This window comes from Lissotriton helveticus, chromosome 1_1 (assembly GCF_964261635.1).
Source record: "Lissotriton helveticus chromosome 1_1, aLisHel1.1, whole genome shotgun sequence".
NCBI classification, from domain to species: Eukaryota; Metazoa; Chordata; class Amphibia; order Caudata; family Salamandridae; genus Lissotriton; species Lissotriton helveticus.
Window position 1 is genome coordinate 1,297,560,631 of NC_136057.1, and position 22,531 is coordinate 1,297,583,161.

The window sequence follows — 22,531 nt, forward strand, 5'->3', positions numbered from 1 at the left end:
TCGTGAGGGCACACCGCTGACTGCTACAGCTGGGAGCGGTGGCCGCTGCGAGTCTGCCTGTCATCACTGCGGCTTCCTTTTGAGGCTGCGTGCCGTGCCTCCTTTTAATCTCATGTACATTGGACATCACTGGGTCGTGTGGACCTCGGCCTCGAACTAAGTTCGTTCTACACGCTATTTGAGTGCCTTTATTGCTTTTTAAGTGAATCTGAAATTATGTGCATTTTGGCTCCTTGAGCGCTTTTAAGTCTAGTGTTCAGCCTATATAATGATAACTATTTTTCTATAACTGCTTGTGGTGTCGGTTTGTAGAGTCTTCTCTGCGCTATTGTGTATGGTCATAAATGCTTCACACACTGCCTCTGAGATAGGCCTATCTGCTCGTACTACGTTACCACAGAGTTGAGCAGGGGGTTATCAAAGGATGTAGCCCCCTTACTCTGACTTAGGAAGAAGGATCCCTATTTGGATCTTGGCGTCAGCCACGGCCAACTAGAGATCCCCATTTCTAACATTGGCGGCAGCGGTGGGATCAGGACTGGCATTTATGATCCACATACAATAACTAGTGTACGCCACTAGTGAGTGTAGGCCTAGGCGCAACCACAAAGTCCCCATCACTCAGTCCTGGCTTAATCATCTCACTGCACTTAACGTCCAACCTACTATCGTGGATTCAGCAAAATCCTTAGGCATAACCCTCGACTGCAATCTCAATATGCATCACCACATAAGCAATGCTACGAAAGGTGCCAATTTCCAAATCAACACATTAAGAAAGCTGAAACCTTTCCTCCCCGCAAATGACTTCAGAACTGCAGTCCAAGCCCTAGTAATCCCTCGAGTGGACTATGGAAGCGTTGCCCACTGTGGCCTCCCCCTTTCGACTACCGCACCATTAAAAGCCTCCATTAATGCTGCAGCCAGACTTATCACAGGCTCAAAAAAACGGTCACACATCTCTCCCGACCTCAGATCCCTAAACTGGCTACCATACGAAGCTAGATTACACCTGAAAATAGCATGCATGACACACAAGGCCATATACCACAACTTGCCCAGTTATCTCGCTCAGAAACTGACAATCTCGGGTGGCACAAGAGATACAAGAAGCGCAAAGAACCATCTTCTGAAACCCCAAAGATTCCACAAGATGAAGACTTATAAACGCTCCTTCTCTGGGATGGCCCCCAGGATATGGAATTCCCTTCCTCCAGAAATCAGACTTATCCCATCCACGGCTTCCTTCAAGAAAGAAGTAAAATCTCTACTCTTAGCTAAATTCACATCAATTTAGTCTAATATACCTTCGTTCTCATTATGTCTCCTCCAAATACTTTGTAGAGTTGATCACCCATACACCGCTGCAACCTTCACCTTGTTTCATCTGCTTAATTTGTTTGCTCATCTATGCTGGACATATTGGCTGAACGTTGGCCCACCTTTACACCGCTGCTACCTCACCTTGTTTTACATTTGCCTAATTTGTTTGCTAATATTTGCTGGATATATTTTGTTTAGCTTTCATTCCTTTATTTCTGTACAGTGGCCCTCCTATACACTGATGCTAACCCACCTTGTTTACATTTGATCAATTTGTTTTTGTTCAACTTTGTATTATATCTTGTTTAACTCTTTATCTGTTTTTATCCCATTTGTGTGTAAAGCGCTCTGATATCCGCAAGGATCTTGTTCGCGCTCTATAAAACTTTCAAATAATAATAACATATGGTTTGATTTTGTTCTATTGTTGATTGCAATTGCTAGTTAGGTCTACAAGGATAGCGGATTCCCTTACTACCCTTCAGACTCCTGACCCGGTGATTGCGTCACAGGAGCTCTGTGATAACATAGCTTCCTTCTTCCAGACTAAGATCTTGAACATCTACACCGCCTTGGAGCTACAGAGACCTGTTACCACCAAGCCCGCTGTCCCTGCTGCCCTGGACCCTGCTCTCTCGGAGAAACCCCCGACGGGGTACCTGGAATCCTTCCCTCCTCTCTCTCTACAGGATGCAGAGATGCTCCTTAATAAAACTAAATCCGGCTCTCCGCTAGATGTCTGCCCGCTCAAGATCCTAAAGCAATGTAGAAACTCTCTTCTGCCCCCCCTTGTAGACATCATGAATAAGGCCATGAGGGAGGGTATTTTTCCTCAGCAGTGGAAAAATGCAGTAGTAAAACCTTTACTCAAGAAACCCTCTCTTGACCCTGGGGTATTAAAGAATTTTCGCCCCATCTCACTGCTTCCAACCCCTGCGAAGATGTTAGAAACACATCTGAATAAGCATCTCGCTGCCTTCGTGGAAAACTCGGGCTGTTTGGATCCCTCCCAGCATGGTTTCAGGAGGGAACATAGCACCGAGTCTGCCCTCACCATAGTACTGGATAATATCCGCATGTGTGTGGATGGGGGACAGACCTCCCTCCTGATCCTTTTAGACCTTACAGCCGCCTTCGATACCCTTTCTCCCTCAGTCCTAACATCTCGCCTGAGGGAGATCGGGGTCCAGGGGGAGGCACTGGCTCTACTTACCTCTTTCCTCGATCAACGAGAGCAAAGAGTGAAGCTGGGTAAATTTCTATCTCCATCCCTGTCTGTGCAATGTGGGGTCCCTCAGGGGTCGGCGTTAAGTCCGACCCTTTTCAACATCTATGTGACTCCCCTTGCCAGACTAATTAGATCTTTTGGGATGGAGGTAGTTTCCTATGCGGATGACACCCAGATCCTCGTCTCTCTCTCCCAGTCAGTTATTTTGACTGCCTCCAATTTTAGATCTTGTATGGAGGCAGTCGGACAGTGGATGATTCACAATTCGCTGTAACTGAATGGGGAGAAGACTGAGGTGATGGTGTTTGGAGGTAAGGAGGACGTATGGTCAGCCGATTGGTGGCCAGACTCACTGGGAGCTTGTCCTACCCCTGCCTCATCTGCCAAAAACCTCGGGGTAGTGATCGATCCTACCCTCAGTATGTGTCAACAGGTAAACAGGACCATCTCTACCTGTTGGGGCATCATTCGCATACTGAGGAAGATCAGGCACTATCTTTCACAGCAGGCTAGGAAACAACTGGCAGTTGCCCTTGTTGGCTCTCGTCTGGACTACTGCAATGCGCTGTATGCGGGACTGAATAAAAGTCTGCTGCAGCGCTTGCAGGTAGTCCAGAATGCAGCGGCTAGGTTTGCTTTGGATCTACCTCGGCTACCTCAGCCAGAAAACGGATTCACTGGCTCCCTGTGGAGGATCGTATCTTGTTTAAAACCATGTGCCTGATATATAGGGCTCTAGCAAAATGTAGCCCTACTGGAATTGGATCTATCTTGTCCCGTTACAGTCCTTGTAGGAACTTACGTTCCTCAAACAAATCTCTTCTATCAGTCCCACGTATCCGAAAAACTAGATGGGGTGGCAAAGCCTTTTCCAATTTGGCACCCATGTGGTGGAATGCTCTCCCTGTGGAATTAAGGTCCCTCCCCACCCTGCAGTTATTCAGAAAGGCCCTGAAGACCCGTCTTTTTGTGCGCGCATACTTGTAGTTTGATTTGCCATTTTGATCTATTTTTGTTAGGCGCCTTGACACCTTAGGGTTTTAGTCGCGCAATATAAATTATTTTCAAATCAAATCAAATCAATCTACAATAGGTAGGTCAACGTCTAATGCTTCGGAGGATCTCATCTTTGAGGAAGATAGGTTAGAAACCTACACTGCCAAACAGCTAAAGTCTTTTTGCAAGTGATTCACAGTCCCTGTTGCAGGTCTCTCTAGGAAGGAGGAGTATTAGAAGGCCCTTAAGGCCTTGTTAGAAGCGAGAGTCCGCTAGGGATGAGGGAGAGAATGCTGGAGGGCAGCAGGATGACAAAGTGGATTTAGCGGGATGTAAAGCACTTTCCCATCCAGGTACTAGTGTGTCCTCAAAGGGTCGGTCTCCAGAAGAGATGGAGCACAGGGAGAGAGATAGGAGGCATAGTTTGGAATTGGCCAAATTAGAAGGTCAGAAGGATCTAGAGAGTAAAAAGTTGGATATTGAGAATAACAGGTTGGCATTTGAACTTGAGAAAATGAAACTTGAGCATCAGAGTATTGAGGGAGTTGGAGATCTCCTCCTCTGGTGGCAGCATACTGTTAGTACCTACAGAGAGTAGAGTTTACATACCCAAGTATGTCTTCAAGGATTTCCATAAGAGTGAGGACATTGGGCAATGGTTTTCCGCATATGAGATAGCCATGGTGTCCCACCGGGTCCCTGAGAAGGATTGGGGAGCGGGGTTGTGGGGACGCTTTCTGAGTGATGGGAGGGATACCCTGTTGGATCTGCCTGAAGAGAGCAGGATGGTGTAAGCCCATATAAAAAAAGGCCTTGATGACGTGATATGGTTTGACCCCAGAAATGTACAGGCAGAGATTTAGAACCTGTTAGAAGTTAGAGGGTACCACTTGGGTTGAATATGTGTCCTTTTTTGCACTGGGTTGAGCAGGGGTTATTAAAGGGTGTAGCCCCCTTACTCTGACTTAGGAAGAAGGATCCCTATTTGGACACGGCGCCAGCCGCGGCCAACAAGAGATCTCTATTTCTAACAGTAGGTCTGGGGGAATGGACTTCACACCAGGGCGCACTGTAGAACCGAACAGACAGACCTGAGAACGACACCAGTAGCTGGTGTAGGTATGGACAGAATCCCATGTGGTGGCTTGTAGATGGCCAACAAAGGCACTCCCCTAGCTAAGGCATTATTAGTTGCCTCCGTCCTGGTGGAGTGAGCCCATAGGCCACTCCTTTTTGGCCAATGCCTGGCTCAGTTTGATAGACAGGACAATCCACCTAGATAACGGTCCATTTCTGGACTGTAGGCATTTTATTTGCAGTGGTGTATGTAGTTAAGAGTTGTTTGTACACCTGGTCCTCTTCTTTAGAGCAATATGGCAGAGAAAAAAAGCAGGGGGCATCGTGGGACTGTCCATCAAAGAAGCACCATTGGGAATAAGAATGCATTAGTCCTCAGCATCAAGTAGTCCAGAAAGAAGGTAGTGCATTGCATGTAATTCAAAGACACAATGCACCAAAATGATCGAAACAAGATAGAGTGAACAATCTCAGGCTCAAAAGGCATGCGCATCAAAAAGATAAGAACCAAATTAAGGTCCGGTCATGACAAAATGAAAGATGGAGACGGAAATATATGTTTGAGCCCTTTTAAAATGCACATTGCATCAGGTGACTTGAATAAAGAGAGCTTAAAGGCCAAACATACAAAAGTCAAAATGGTCAACATGTAATGTTTGGCACTGTCCACAGCAAAGCCTTGCCAGGACAAGAGCAAAACAAAAATAAGCATATCAGACAACTTTGCCAGAAAAAGGTCAATGCAGTTGTTGAGGTACCAAGGCACCAAATTCGGCTTACGGATGGACTAGAAGGATTTGGTGGAAGGCCAATAAGCCGCCAGAATCACATCTATTGCTTCTGATGGCAGGAAGTGCAGACTGTGAATTTTCTGATGTAGAACTAAGCTCTGTTGATGGGACAGCAGATCCTCCCACAGAGGTAGGTGGAGTGGAGGACAGATTTTCAGATTCAAAAGTTCAGAGTACCGGATTCTCCATGGCTCCAACCTGGAGCTGTCGGGATGAGCGGAACCTGGACCCTCCTGATCTCAAGGCTCGGGGAATAAAAGGCAGCAGTTGCAATACAAAGAGTAGGTGAGAGTTCCAATGAAGGTGGAAAGTGTCACCCAGAGAGTACCAATGGGGAAATCTGGGGCACAAAAGGTGCGATTTTGAGCATTCTTGGCAGTTGCAAAAAGATCTACCCACGGTATGCTTCACTGGGCAAACCGGTCTCAAACCACATTTTGGAGCAGACACAGATCCTATTTGGCATGATGACATGCTAAACTCATCTACTCTGGTGCAGAGAATCCATAAGGTGATCGATTATCCATGAAGGACTAGCCACCACCAGTGTCCCAGCACTTACATGCACAGTGCACAAGACCCCTCTCTGCCCTGCTTGCTGCAGTACCAAATGTAGGTTGTGTTATCCACCAGAACCTTAACAGGCTTGCCACTGATGGAAAACAGAAGGTAGGAAGGTCCTGAGAGACAGCCAGATGGCACCGCTCTCAAAGAGGCTGATGGAGTCCACCTGAGACCAGAGGCCTCTGATCTGTACCTCATCTATTTAGATCCCCCCCTTAGTCCAGATGTTATACATCCATTACCCCATGAGCTTTGGTACGTCGAGGAAAATGGCCTGCTGCAAGTCAGGTTGGCATCCATCATCCACCACTGAAGGTCCTGGGCTGCTGCATCCGAGAGTATAAATTCAATGGGAAAAAGGGGGCCCCTACAATGTACTGAGTTAGCTACTCGTAGGGAATGTAATCTATGTAGAGAAGAGGTGTAGCAAACTCTATGAGTGTATATAGACCCTAGACCAACATCTAATAATGCATACTATACAACATCCAAATAAGTATGTGCTGAAACAGTGATATATCAAAAAATTCTTAGATCTTTTTATTTCAGTTATAGTATATTTTCTTATTTTTTTCTTTTGTTTATAACTTTTTTACTCATTCATTTCATTTTTTACACTAAAAACATTTGTATATTTTATAAATGGCATTCAAGTTCTGTGAAGAAAGATTCTTACAAATAGAAAAGTGCAAAGACAATCAGTGTAAACAAAGATCGCTGCCATCGGAAGGACCAAACGAGCAGAACCCCCGTCTTAGAGCACGATATCCCGGAAACGAAGGAAGCCTGACCTACATGAACTCTTACCCGGCGTATCTATTCATATTATCACGCCAAGAGCATGTACACAACAAAGAAATAGATGACGGCACTCCACAGTTCCGTTGGAATTCGATTAGAAAAATATCAAATGAATTGAACGTTATAAATAATAATCGTCAGAATTCCGAGAGTCAGGCAACTTCAACAAAGGCTCCATGAAAACGTTTTTTATTACAACTGGACTTAATCCCTTGAGTTACGCACGAGATCAAGTGCGCTGAAAGTCATTTGCTTGAACTTATCAGCATGGTATAATTGATGTCATTAAAATATAGCTGCCCTCATAGGAACCAAATATTCTGTGTTGATCCCTCAAAGCCACTTTCTTGATGTTATATCACATTTTTTGTATATATGTAATGTACGAATGACGGTCACCTGACGAAGGCCTCTTGGCCGAAACGCGCGTAGTTCCATTCAACCGCATTGCCTTCATCAAATCTTCCAACGACTGGTTATATCGTATATCACCTCTCGTATTTTGTTCTTGATATTGTGTTTATGTAGTTTTTTTGTTTACACTGATTGTCTTTGCACTTTTCTATTTGTAAGAATCTTTCTTCACAGAACTTGAATGCCATTTATAAAATATACAAATGTTTTTAGTGTAAAAAATTAAATGAAGGAGTAAAAAAGTTATAAACAAAAGAAAAAAATAATAAGAAAATATACTATAACTGAAATAAAAAGATCTAAGAATTTTTTGATATATCACTGTTTCAGCACATACTTATTTGGATGTTGTATAGTATGCATTATTAGATGTTGGTCTAGGGTCTATATACACTCATAGAGTTTGCTACACCTCTTCTCTACATAGACTGCTGCATCCGAGATGCAGATGTTGTTTAAGAGACACCCCTGTATAGAGCTCACTGAAGGAGAAGGCTCCACTGCAGAGCCTACATGTGGCACAAGCATGATGCATGAGGACAGGAGATCAAGAAGCTTCATCTTTAAGGACAGAGACAAGACACAAACCTGAAACTGGGATCACTACCTGAATGTCTCAGGCTCGCTGTGGATGAAAGGCCTTCAAAGCCGCCAGTTTCAGGATGCACTGATAAAGGGAATCCTCTACACTCGTTTAAGATGGGATTACAGCTTGCTGATGCAGAACCCCAGGATGGACAGCAACAAAGCTGTTGTCTGTAGGTGGTCTGCGACTGACTGATGTAACCTCGCTTTCAAAATCCAGTCATCAAGGTACAGTAATATATGTAATCCGGCATACGAAGATGGAACACAACCTTTTGTGAACATCCTTTGGAGCTATGAAATGGTGGGTAGCTTGTGAAGAGACTGGGAAAGCTGCTGCTACTAGCAGGCAAAGACATAGTTATATACACAGAACTTCCGTTAATGCTGGTGGAACTTGCAGGCAGCCCCCAGTAAGCTGCCCGTTGCCCGGCTACCCTTAAAGGGCTACAGGGCCAAGTCCACTTTCTTTCTGAACAGTCTGGAGCCATCATACAGCATGTCCATCACGGATGCATAATCATTGGTGGACAATCTTGTGGCACGCATGCAGGCATGGCACTGACTAACTACACTGGGGCCAATGACATTTTCGACAGAGTCTGTGGTGTCCAGTCCAGCCTGCAAGACATATTTGGCTGTGTCCTAACCAGCATGCATCATCTGTGCAAAGGTTTTACTAAACTCCTCATAGGGTAAGTCTTGCACACTGTGTCCTTAAGTGTGTGGAATAACACAAAGACACACAGCAGTCAAGGACCGTATGGCCAAGCTGGTGAAGGAAAAAATCCTCTTGCAAACTGGATCAATTTGTTTGGCTTTTCTGTCAGGAGGAGCATAAGAAAAGGTGCCGAAATTCACCTTACTTGTAGACACCTGAATGACCAGGATCTTTGGAGTCGGGTGCTGTATTAAGAAGGCCGCAATCTCAAGGGATGGCCTATGGCAACAAGCAATTGGACGGCTCACTGGCGGCAGTGACCAAGGTCTGGCCTTGTTTGCTAGCAGAGACTTTGTCAGAGCCTCACTGAAATACAGCAAAGGCTCAGGAGTGGAATGACCTGGCTGGCAAATTTCAGTACACAAATTTGTCTTATTCTTTACAGAAGGGAACTGTTACTATAACACCTCCATAGCCCTGCTAAGGACTAGTACGTAAGAGGCTATCTCCTCGGTACAAAGGCCCAAGGGCGAGTCCAATTTTGTCTCATGCAAAGTATCGAGATAATTAGCATTTTGAAGGTCAAGATATAGTCCAGCATCCTGAGTGGGAACAAGTTTGATTCCCTGGACTGCATTGCAGTCTGATCGAAAATTGCCTCCAGCCTTTGATAACATTGTTATTGTAGCAAAGGCACCACAGGGGAATTTTCCTGCATCACAGGATGTCTTAGTAATCTTATAGCATCACACAGGCCGAGACCTAGCTGTACTTGGCTTCAGTTTCAACACTGGAGTTGGGACTGCATAGGAAACCAGAGCCGAGGCTTCCTGGAAGCAGCGAGGTCTGCAGTAAAGATGTAGAAACCACAGCCTGGTGCAAGCAAGGGGCTGTACAAAGGCTGATTGGGGTCAGTTAGCGTCAGGGGAGGGCTCGGTGGCGGAAGCCCAACAGAAGGCCCTGACGTATTTATGGAGTCTGAAAGCACTCCTAAGAGAACCAGAACTGTCCAGAATAGCTGCTGCATTGTCTCCTTGGTGACCTCAAACATCTGCCGAGTCAACAATGGCCTGGGTATTTCGGGCATATTGGCTCCAACCTCAGAATCTGTTCAGAATTGGATGATATTGGTGATGTTGGGTCTTTAGAATGTGATCCGAGTGAAGTCTCCCTGCAAAGGATGCCTGTCAGGTTACAGTGCACTGTATAAGTTTTGCTTACAATTACAATTACAAAGGGGATGGCGGGAAGGTGTGAAATCCCACTTGGACCTCCTGTATTTAAGCTTCCACTTTGTTTGGGACTTGCCTAAGGATGGGGACCAGGACCGTAAACGACACTTGGACCAGGAGCAACCCTGCTTTTATTTGGAGATGTATAGTTTATATTCTCACCACTGATGCCTTTGGAGGCATCAAGGAGCATTTATCACAGTATTCCAAGTTAGGTGTGCAGCCCAAACACCAAAGACAAATGCAATGTGGATCTGTGATCAACACCTGCTTCCTACTGGTCTGGCACAGTTTAAAACCTGTCATTATCAGAGGAGACATATTCCTTGCACGCTGCTATGTTTCAAATTTGGAAGTCAGTGCTGATAATAAAAGGGAGCAGAGCACAGTATCAGCAACTGAGGGTGTGGAAAAAAGGAAGTGATTGGGGCTTTCAGTGGTGGCACCCATATGTAACTTTGCGGCACCAATCCTAGGGGTGGGGGTGGGGGGTGGTGGTGGTGGCCATGTCTGAACTGGGGTGGTGTGGAGTGCAAAAAAACGATGGATTTAGGCCCAGATCTCTGTACTGGGGTGAATGTATGACATTGTTCTGCATTCTGTCCATCAACTGTTGTTTTTGCATTTGTCACCCCGAGTGGGATGGGTATGCTCAGACGTGAGTCCCATGCTCTCCACACCACTGGAGTCAAGCTATCCTGGCTGAAGACCGCTGATAGCCAGAAACCGGTCCTAGGATGCTTGATTCCGGTCCAGGAAAGACATGGCTTGGCAGTTCGGGCTGGACTGTTCCCATGAGGCACAGGGTCAAGGCTGATTTGCATATGGCCATGTCTGAACTGGGGTGGTGTGGAGTGCAAAAAAACGATGGATTTAGGCCCATATCTCTGTACTGGGGTGAATGTATGACATTGTTCTGCAGTCTGTTCATCAACTGTTGTTTTTACAGTTTAAAACCGGTCATTATCAGAGGAGACATATTTCTTGCACGCTGCTAGGTTTCAAATTTGGAAGTCAGTATTGATAATAGAAGGGAGCAGAGCACAGTATCCGCATCTAAGGGCGTAGAAAAAAGGAAGTTATTGGGGCTTTCAGTGGTGGCACCCATATGTAACTTTGCGGCACCAATCCTGGGTGTGGGGGTGGGGGTGGTGGTGGATCTGCCAAGGAGCAGATGGCACCGCCTGCCGGTGCATGGGAGCTGTTGCATGCAATATTTCCAGATCAAGTCTGATACCTGGAATTTCATAAAGGTGGGAATCTTTGGTTAGAAATATCCAACAGACAGCATACTCAAGTGTTAAGATGTGGCAAGAAGCTGGTAAATTAAAGGAATAAGCATTGGTAAATTGAAAAGGTTTGTTAGCGCAACACAATATTACCAGATAGCTCTACAAATTCTGTGGAATTTGGGACTGCTACCAGAAGCTCAATTGGCGCACATATTCTTGTAGGACACAATGACTGATCTAACACACTGATGAACAAAAGCTTCCCATTGTATGTGTCGACTGCAGGAAGATGCGCTCTTAACTAGTTTGCTTATAACAAAAATAAATAAATAAAAAATAATCAAGAATTCACTGGCCAATACTGAGTTAGGTTATAGTTTTGGAAAACTCACTAGGTACACTCAAATTGCCTCCCATAAGGCCCACACAACAGACGTGCAGTTCTCTGCATGTTACATGTCAAGAATTATACCAACTGAGGTTCCACAGATTACAATCCCGATGGAACATGTTGACTTTTAAATGAGTCCATCAATTCACAAGTTTGTCGGACAAACGTACCACTTTGTAATCTTTGGCACACGTTGTGGAATTGGAAGTCCAAGCCACTCCAGTCAGTGGACGACTATCGGCTTCTGCCATGATTTCCAAGCAGCTTCTAACCTAAAATGAAGACACATCATTATCACTAAACAAATCAAAGCTCTGTTAAGATGCTGCTCAAGTGACAAACATGAACATTTCTTGATTGCAAAGAAGAATTTGATATATATAAATAAGATATTTTGGGAGGGAGGGAGTGAAATTTACTTCCTACCTTGTTTAATGCCTTTTCTGGTACAGACTCTATCTAACTACAGATTGCTCACCTTGTGAATTTCCCCAGTTGCCAGACTGGATATTGAAACCTTTGTAGTAACGCCCTCCCACATCGTGCAGGTTCACATTGCATATGTTCCACTCCAGATGTGATGTCTGGGCCCCGTACAAGGGCCAACTCTAGTCGTGAAAGGCCATTTCTTTCTGTTCACTGTCAGTGCCATCAGGCGTGGAGCCATCAAAATCAGATAGTTCTGTGTGCAGAACTTTAAATTGTCATCTTATTAGTAGAAATAAGTCCATTCCACAGAAAGGGGAAGAGGGAGGGTCGGTGAGGAATCTGCAGTCAGATATAATGTGTACCAGAAAAGGAATCAGCGAAGTTAAGTAACTTGTTCTTCTGACAGATGCTTCTAACCGCAGATTCCTAAACTTGTGAATAGATACCACAGCAGTACATCTCCTCTGGTGTTGGGCCTGTGGAATGGATCAGACCAGGATATCCAGCAGGACATACTGGGCAAAATGCTCACCCTGCCGTACCTGAATAGTGACGCAGTAATCCTTGTGAAAGTGCTGAGGGAAGCCCGCAAAGCAGCCTGGCAAATGTCCATAACTGGTACACCGGCACCAGCACAGTGGAAGCAGCCTTCGCTCTGATAGGCTGAGTGTGCAAACCTTTTGAGGCTGCTTTTTGGCTAGACCATAGCAGATCTTAATACATACAACAATCCATCTAGATACAGTCCTCTATTGCACTGTTTGTCCTTTCTTAGCTCCAGAGGAACTGGTCATTCGGTCTTTAATCTTTGGTCTGATTGACATAGAAGCTGAGCTCTCTTTTTAGAACAAGGAGATCGAGATGTTCTTCCTCCTTGGAGGGGTGAGCTGGTGGGTAGAAAGAAGGCAATATAATGGATTGCCCTATGTGGAAGAGTGTGACTACCTTTGGCAAAAATGCACCTTTTGTGCGGAGGACTAATTAGTTTGTGAAGAAAGAGGTGTATGGTGGTACCACAGACAATGCCTGGAGCTCACTCTTGCCTGGCGACAGAAGCACTGTCTTGATGGTAAGTAAATAAACAGAACAACTACGCTTGAGTTCAAAGAGCGTGCACATTAAGTACAGTGTTGGCGGTATTCTGGGCCAGCTCCTTCAAAAAACACGAATCAACACAGATGACTTTAAGGATGGCTGAACAGGTAAACTTAAAAAGACCGAAAGGGCAGAAAGATAACCTTTAACTGTTGCCACAGCAAGGCCTTGCTGGGCTAAAGACAAACAAAAAAGCAGAACTTTCGATAGTTGCGCATGCATGGGTTGGCGGTTACTAGAGAAACACAAGGCAACAAACTTCTACAAGGGTCCTGCATAAAACAATTTGGTTGATGGACACCTGTCTGCAAAGATAAAACCAACCACCACTTCAGGAAGGAGATCAAAAGCCATTAAGTGCCATGTTCAATCTTCAGACATGGAGGTGTACTTTGTGCAGGCTTGGGTGCAATGCTAGACTCTGCTGCTTTGATAGGAGGTCCTTCTGAAGTGGCAGCTAAATTCGAGGACACATGCTCATTGTCAGACGTTCTGGCTACCACTTCTCCTCACCCAGTCTGGGGCTAGTAAGAGGTCAAGAGCCCAGTCTTAATTGATCTTTTTCAGTAGTCAGGGTAGGAGAGGTAGGGATGGAAAGGCATACAGAAACCCAGACCCCAAGTCCAGGTGGAAGAATTCTCTGAGAGAGTAGCTTGGGCACTCCAATGCACAAAACTATTGACTGTATGCGCTGGCTGCAGTGGCAAATAGATCGAGTCAGGGTTCTTGCCATTGCTTGAAAGATGCCCTATGCCACCTCCGAGTGTAGCTGCCATTTGTGATCTGCTAGGGAATGTTAGCTGAGTTTGCCTGCCCTGGCGTAAAAATATCCTGCCAAGTTCCGGGCAATAAGGGAAATGCTCTCATAGTGCAGCCACTTCCAGAGGTGTAGAGACTTGTAGCACAGGACCCATGACCCACTTGGACCTGTCTGTTCCATAACCACATGGCAGCCATTTTGTCTGTAAGGAATTGCACCTGCTCCTCTTTGTTTAGAGGAACTCCTTCAGCCAAACAAATCACTTGAAACTACAGCAAGCTGAAGTGGAGGCAGGCTTCCACCAGAGACTAGAGCCCTCTTATGTTCACCTCTCTCAAGTGACCCTCCCCAACAACAATGCATCTGTCACAACAGTTAATTCTGGGTGGGGTATGGAGAGGTGTCTACTGCTTGTCCAACTGCAGTTGAGCAGTCACCAAAATAGGCCTTTTACAATCTCCTTCTACACCTGTAGGGACTCTGACAATTCCCCTTGGTGCTGGTCCCATTGCAGACCCCACAGGATATAGCGGCATGGATTAGCAAATTTAGAGGCACAAATATGGAAATCTAGCGGCACAAATATGGAAATTTAGCGTAATTTCTGCGGCACTTTATTTTACTCCTAATCATTCATTTTCAGCTTTAAAACAATGGTAACTGTTTTTGCAGAGTATTCCACTTTGAAATAGGCCCAAATTCGAAGTAATTTCCTTTGATGTCCCTTCCACTACCCCTAGCATTTTAGTGAATTGACGCCCATGCTCTAGTTGGCCATGTTACCCCCCCACCTTCCTTGTCCAATGTGCCTGTATTTAAAATATATATTGATGAATTGAGACAACCCATACTTTCATATATTAAAGCAACTTCTGAATTAGAAAGATTTATTCTGTCTTACACGGAGAGATGGGCAGCTAAGCTTAGGTTCGCCTTACTGAAAGTGGATGAAATGGGATTACTGAAATGACAGTAAAACCCTGTATCTTGTTTTTAATTACACAACAAACCGCCACCTTTTGACTCGGGTTGGCAGATTCCCAAGCTCCCCCCCCGGTTGGCAGACTTACTCCCTCTGACAAGGCAGCTGTTGAAAATTCACCTTATGAAGGATTAACCTGCAGTGCACAGGAGGGATGTCCACCAAAGTTGCAGCATCCGCCATGGGAAGAAATACTTTGGTGGGTTTCGGCCTTAATGTTTTATCACCAAAGTGGCTCCTCCCATGGGGGGGGTGCAGGTACTCTGTTGAGAAACATCCAACTTTGAGGAGAGTCCACCAGTAACATAGCATAAGTATTTGTAAAGCAAACGTTCACCCAAGGGCATCTTAACGCTGAATAACAGATGTTTATTATTACCCAACTCTGTGGTTTAATTTTATTGACCTCAGAAAGATGAAAGGCTGAGTGGACCCACCTGATTTGAACCTGTGACTATGAGGACCCGGCTTAACCATGGCCACTGGGAAGGTCACGTGAAGTGGAAATACAAGGTGTGCACCACATAGCCTGGATTTGGCACCGATTTAGGGCGCCATGACTACCTTTCTATGAAGGCCCACCACTTACTCCCTGCATCATTCTCCCCAAACTTACCCACATAGCTGCCAAGGTTTTAGATTGCGATGTGTGACATTTTCATAATTTCAGTGAAATTATGAGTGACTTTTCAATGACTACGAGTGACACTTTCTTAGTTGCAAAATCAAGCAACGAAATCAAGCAATGAAAATGAAAGAACATATATACCATCAAATACACCCATTTGAGCAACAAGAAACTCCAAGACGATCTTTCAACTTCTGAAAAGCACCGTAAATAGAAGGGCACTAACCACTCTGTCAATGCCGCCCACTCCACTGTGATGCATTATAGCAGGTATATCCATGCCACCCTTTTGCGCCCACAGGAGGGTCTGTACAGTGAACTGTCCATCCCAGCATGTTCTGGACTGCTGGAGTACTGCTCTTTCGGCAGCGTGTAACAGAATTCACACAGATAAAACATGGCTCCCGTCAAAGAATAATGGAGGGCTTTCCATTTAAAAGAACAATCTCATGGTTCACAAAGCATTCGGTGTAAAGTCAGAAATCTGCCCAAAAGGGTTGCTTTTCCATTTCGACGAAAATACCGACTTTTTACCCATTTCCACAACAAACCCAGTAGCTCGCCGGCAAATCTGAACATAATACACAAGTACAATTTGCTGATGGACATTTTCCAAAAGGTGGGAGATTCTGCATGAGGGAAAGTCATGCACACTCCTCTGAACTTTTTTTCTCTATGGTGAAATTCTTTCTCTCTGCAGAACCCTTCCACCCTAAACTTCCATTATATGGAGGTGTTACTTTCCCAGTCATACCCAGGAGACGGCCTTCCTTCTGTCTGTTTTTGGAAGAGGTAAATTTGTGTGCATTTTCAGAGTGGGAAGATGTTTGATCGAATTGCGTTAATACCTAAAACAGAGGGATTTGGGGTGTTCACTGACTGTTGTTGAGTCCCACACGTGAAATTCCTCAAACCTGTTCCAGGCTATGAACTTTAGAATGTGGCACGTCTACTACAGTTGTGGTACTTCCGCATTCGTAGGTACACTTTACACATGTAAAAATCAACCAGTACTGATACTCTGAAAAAAGAATATGCAATTACATTTGCAAACGGCAATGGTCCTTGAGGTCGTTCTAACTGTAAAACAACTGTTGGTAACTCACATCCTGCGGTAGATTTAAAATGTTTGGAAGCTGTGCGCCCTGGTGTAATAATGCATCTCTTCTTTCGACATCCACAGACGTCCAGGCTAACTCGTGGGCATACTTGGCATACTCATATGCCACTGCGTTGTGCAGTTCCTGGCATGTAGGTTCTAAGTGGCTTGATGGCACACGAGTCGCTGCATTTTTACAAAAGTGCAGATTTTGCTGCAAACTGCGAAATCCTGGAGGGTCTGATTGAGACTTCAGAGCCTGCGTGGACCAACTGATGTGGTCCACAAACAGGATGCAGGAGGCCAATAGGCCCAAAAGCCAAACTCGCTCTCACTAAGACAGAGGTCTAGGTTTGAAACATCACGATCATAGTCTAAATGTCCTGGACTTGCTGAATCGCAGAGATGGCCCAAAGGAGCACTGTCTCCATGGTGTCTCCAATGAAAGGGAGCATCTGTGAAAGAGTCAGGTGTGACTTTGGCATGTTGACTGAAAAGATCAAAGATGTCAACAGTTCAGCTGTCAACTGGGGGGTGGTTTATAACTGCTCGAGGCAAATCCACCTTTAGTAGCCTGTTGTCGTGGTATTGGAAGACTGGTATTCTCATCTTCCATAGATGGCTGCAACCACCATCATCACCTTTGTCAATACCAGAGGTGCGCTGGTGAGGTCAAAGGGGAGCACGGAGTATTGAAATTATCCTTCCTAAAACCGCAGTTGTGTGTGGGACCATAGGACGGGAATGTGAAAATATGTGTCCTGCAAGTCCAGCGCCACTATCCAGTCACCTGGATCCAGAGCAGACAGAACTTGGGTCGCAGTGACTATCTTGAACTTGTCCTTCTGGAGAAAGAAGTTTAGAGGGAAAGATCAAGGATAGGGCGGAGGCCTCAGTCCTTTTTCTACACCAGGAAACAGCAAGAGTAACAACCAGTCACGATCTCCGATTCAGACTTTATAGCTTCCTTGCCCAAGAGAGTCTGAACTTCTCAGAGTATGAACATGTGGTCCTCTGGGAGGTGTTGTGGTGTGAGAGGCATGTCTGGAGGATATGAAGGGAAGGTAGACTCTGTGTTCCACGATCTGGAGTACCCATTAGTCTGAGATGATACCTCTCCTTCTGGAGACTTGACCTCCTACTAGGCAACTATGTGCCACCAATGTCAAATGTACGTTTTTTGGGGGTGATTGCAGGAGGTGTGGCTGGGGTTTAGGTTGCCCCTGGGGGGCGTAGATGCGGTCGGCCATGCTCCCCAGCCTCTACCCTAAATGGATAGGGAGGCTTGTTGTTGCTGAGGCAAGTATTGAGGTTGCCTCTGCAGATATCCCCTATCAAGTGCTTGAAAGGGGCATTATTGTTGGAGGAACTGCTGAGCAGGCTGAGCTAGGCCAAGAGTGCGGACGATAGCTTTGCTTTCCTTAAATTTCTCTGAGAATAAGTAAGCCCTACCCAGGCAGTTGTCCATGTCCAGACCTGAGCAGGTGGTAACTTTATGTGTCTTGACCATCTAAGATTAGGCATTGTAGGGTCGACCTATCTCTTCTAGGACAGCTAGTAAGACATCCGCCCCCCTGTTCCTCAATGTGTACGAGTACCTGCTCAGGAGGCGGGAAACGGCCACTACAATGGGCCGTTTTCACGCAAACCTTTACCACGCATGCATTACAACGCATGCGTGGGTACCACGACAGCCTTTACCACGCATACCTTTACTACGAGATACGTAGTAAAGGCATGTATGGTAAAGGCTAAAAAAAGAAAAAGGGGGCTCTCCCCCCCCCTAAAAAACGCACCTGATGTGACGAAGCGGAGGCAATCGGCGTTGTTTGTGAGGAAACGGAAAGAAACTTCTGCTTCCTCTTCACAACGTCTGACGTCACCAAGGAAGATGGAGAGGAGACGACGTGAAAAGGTAAGGTGAATTTTAGTTTAAAAAAAAATAATAATAATAATAATAATAATAATAATAAAGGGTTAAGGGCAGGGGTTGGTTGAGGCACGATGGCGCCCACGCGAGTGGACATGTGAGCTAACCGCTCCTGCCAGAGCTGGCAAAATGGATTTGCTAGAGGAAGGAGGGGTGACTGAGATAGTTTAAGCCAGCGGTTACAGCAAATATCTGCGGTCTTCTCTAAACCAGTGAAAGGGAGATCTCTGGATCTTTGGATACATACGGAACCTGAAGGGCTTATTACGAGCTGCTTCTGTCTGCTCGGTCAATGCTGCAAACACTGCTTGCACTCACGGAGGGGGTCAACAAGGGCCCTCGGAGCCGGTGGGCGGTTACTGCACACTGGCTGCGAAACGCCTCGATTGACCTCACCTGGGGCCACACTTGTGATTGTGGAGGGTGGCTGGTGTTTGTGCAAGGAATGCCGCCGAAGGGAACGCGCGGGAGGCCGCAAATTCAAGAAGATGACAATGCTGATGGCAGCACTGAAGTGAGGGATAAAACTGTGGGTAATTCGGGTAATCCGGCCAAGAATGTAAAGAATGACTCAAACAGTGTAAGAGCTAAAGGAGATATGGCCGCTAACAAAACTATTCCAGCAATTTTTTCTGCTGCTAAAGAGAAACGGAAAGGCAAAAAAATCTGTCCATGTCTGAAGGTTGTTCTGACACTACATGCCGGGGATAGCGCTGAGTTGAATATGGCACAAACGAATTCAGCAAACCCGATGGCGGCTGAGGAAACCGGTTAAGGGAGTGGCATAATGCAGGCAAATGGCTGCGATGAGAGCTCATTAAAAAAATCCTATTGTTAATGGAGGCTTTTCTGGTATAAGAACAACAACAGGAGATACAGGAGGCATGGATTGCAGTGCAGTTGGGGGGAGCCCGCTGGATGATATACAATCTGTTCATCTTTAAGCGGATAATCAAACAACCCCAGGATGCAGAATCAGGGGATTTTCTTTCCCCATCAGAACAGTCAGCATCATCATGTGAGGATTTGGCAACACAATATTCAGAGCAGATAAATCTGTCCAGTGGCAGTGACCAGAGTAGTACTTGCCTAGATGACTCTGTTGATTTACTGGATCGAAGCCATCACAGAGTATGAAAAAGATCTGAATTGGTCGCTGGTAAGGGGGAGGCTGTGACCTGGCAACATACGAATACGAATGGATTAGTGAAGTGATAAAAGCGGGGGCAGTGCCCTGGCGGGCCTGAAAGGCCATACAGCCGATCTTAAAAAGGGAGCGTTCTTTTACAGGGAGCCAGTGAAGCTCCCTGAGAAGGGGGGTGGAATGGTGATAACGAGGAAGGCCATACACCAGTCGAGCTGCCTGGTTTTGGATAATCTGGAGTCTACGCAAGCTGTACGCGGGGATACCATGGTAGAGAGCGTTTGCGTAGTCCAGTCGCGATATCACAAGTGCGGCCATGATGATCTTGAGTGCCTGGGGGGAAAAGAAGCGGGAAATAGAGCGGATAGTGCGGAGAGTGAGGAAACAAGAGGATACCACGGAACTAATTTGTGAATGGAGAGTGAGCTGGTTGTTTATTTTTACACCGAGTGTTTTGACTGTGGTGGAAGGGGTAGGTGAGGGGCCGAGAGAGGGGGGCCAGAAGAGAGAGTTCCAGGGGCTGGATGAACCACCCGTGAGAACCAGCTCGGTTTTATCCGGGTTCAACTTGAGGTGGTTGTGGTTCATCCAGTCCCTGATGAAAGTCATAGTTGACTGGAAGTTAGAGACAGAGAGAGGAGAGGGGGATAGATCAAAGATGAGCTGGAGGTCATCCGCGTAATTATAAACGGTGACCTCCAGCTGCTGGAGTGCGAAAATGAGAGGAAAGATATAGAGATTGAAAAGCAGAGGGGAAAGAGAGGAACCCTGGGGAACACCGCACGTGACGGGGAGAGGAGTGGCCGTGAAGTTGCCTAGCCGAACCGCCTGAGTGCGGTCCCTCAGAAAGGAGGAGAGCCAAACGAGAGCTGATCCCCCGATACCAGCCGCCTTGACACGGGTAAGTAAGATGGTGTGGTCCACCGTGTCAAAGGCGGCGGAGAGATCAAGGAGGACCAGTGCCTGGTGCTTGTTCTCATCCATGCCCTTTCTGATATGTGTTTCCTGGTAAAGCATACTGAGACATTTTTCTGTGCAGATATATTTGTGATTCAAAGTTATAATTATTTGACCACATGCAAGTGACTACTATACATCAATAGGAGTTGCTATTGAATAGAAAAAAATAGAAAAATCAACAAAAAAGGGGGTAACTTTGTTTTACAATAAGCTTTTAGAATCATGAGCTTATTTGCGTAGATATTAGTTTATTGAAATGCAGTTTTGCATGATATAAATAAACAGGTGAAAAGATTAGATTGAACAATTAGCACAATGTATCGTGCTAAGAAGTAATACTTAAAAAAATGTAAATACCCAACATTTTGGCATTAGCTAAGTCAGATGTTTAAACACACAAATGTCACAAAAACTTAAACTAATAAATCAAAATTCGAAGTAATCAACTTTCTAAACGCATCACTGAATGTTTTAATGTTATATTTTGGGCTGCTAATAATCCAATTGCATATGTCATATCCTTTGTCTAACATTTTTGAGACATAGCTGTATCTGACAGACAAATATATGTTTGAAGTAACACTGAAGGATATAATGATGTTACTCTGAGCTGCCGTTTGAAAATGCTAAAGCAAAAAGATGGTGTGCCCAGATCAAAATGTATATTCACATGTGATGTCTGCGGTTTAATATTTCAGCGAAAATGCACTGATTGCCTTAAGTGTTTGCAGTCTTATTAATTCAGGACTCAATATACAGGAACATGGCTTTTCTCACTGTTTTCCTACGTTTTCAGAGACTATTACTTACATTTGTCGAAAATTATAATTTTTCCAGAAATATCTTTCAACTTAATTGATTACATTGCTTCGATATCAGTGTCCTAGAATTCACTGATTTGGGAAGTTGACAACCAAAATCGTCCTTAAAATGTGCAGGATTTTACCCTACAATGAGTAACCACACGTGGTCATCATCAGGTCTGAAGAGGTTTGCTGCAGGTAAACTGCCACCAGTCTTGTTGGGAAATAATGTATATATTACAGCAGACACAGGTCTAAGAAAGTATTTTGATTAAGTGTGCTGCACACGTGTGATGGAACATTAATGGTGATTAAGTTCCACAAAGATGATTATGTGTATTCTACAGATCACTGTATTAAAACCATAATTTGTAGAAAATGAATCACAAGTCTGCGCAGACACCTGTGGAGCTATATAATGTCTGTGTCTTAGACAAAATGTGCATATTTAGGGCATGAATAAGTGGGGTACGCTATATTTACCAGAACCAACTACTGAAGCGGAACTCTATGACAAGAAGAATCAATATTCAATTCTGATGCTGGTAAATAAAATAATAAAATATCAGTTTACATTTAGGAAGGGATCAACTGTGAGAAAAATCCGTTTTCATGTTCGACTAGAAAGATACTTATACAGAACTCAAAACTACCTATTCCAACACTGACCAATGCATGCAGTATTCACTTTTATATTGCATTCTGTTTAGGTCATTCAAAAAAAATGTGTATCAAAAAACTGGGTTATGTGCCCACACACTCATAATTATAAAATGTAATTGTGAGACACAGCTGTCTCCTTTTTTTTCTGAGGAGTAAAAAGTCTTACTTATGCATATGGTCAATTAACCCTATTGGTACAGTTATGCAGTCATCAATATTTTCTTTGTCTATATTCAGAGACCCTGGCATTATACGATGTTGCTGCTGTGGTGCTTTCTGCATAGTTATTGATTAGCTGCATTTGCCACATAATCCATCCTCTGCTGCATTATCCACAGATTTTAACCCAAAAAAAATGTCTAGCTAAAATGGATCAAAAGTTACTGAACAACACAATTACACTCCTTGACGCAAAGAGGAAGTCCCTTCGCAAATGTTAACTGGTCATCTTTCTGTTGCTTATTGCGGTCTTTGGGTATTGAACTGGTATTAATGAAGTGAAACACTTTCCTATACAGTGTTAGCATGTGTAAAAATGACAAGATAATGAAACAGTACGGTCATAAAATGTAAAGCATTATATGCAGCATAATCCAGGTTACCTGTCACACGTATTTTCTGGACCATATTAGCTTGCATCCCCTGTTTAATATGTTTCCGCGTTCTTATTGGTCTCAGTTAACCATCAATGGCATTTCCTGGTTGCTACAGATTACCTGTTACAGGTGTTTCCTAATCTGTTT

The 22,531-nt window shown here is 44.8% G+C and overlaps 1 protein-coding gene across 2 annotated transcripts in view; it reads right to left on the reverse strand.

Moving 5' to 3' along the window:
* The window catches only part of MVB12A (multivesicular body subunit 12A), an 84,858-nt gene that overhangs the window by 62,124 nt on the left and 203 nt on the right, over positions 1 to 22,531 (reverse strand). For both annotated transcript variants that reach the window (XR_013608723.1, XM_078681132.1), the window contains exon 2: positions 11,466 to 11,567. Coding sequence is in view for 1 of the 2 variants with exons in the window: in XM_078681132.1 (XP_078537258.1) it covers positions 11,466 to 11,546 (81 nt within the window). In the remaining variant the exon portion in view is untranslated. The remainder of the gene's footprint in view (positions 1 to 11,465; positions 11,568 to 22,531) is intronic.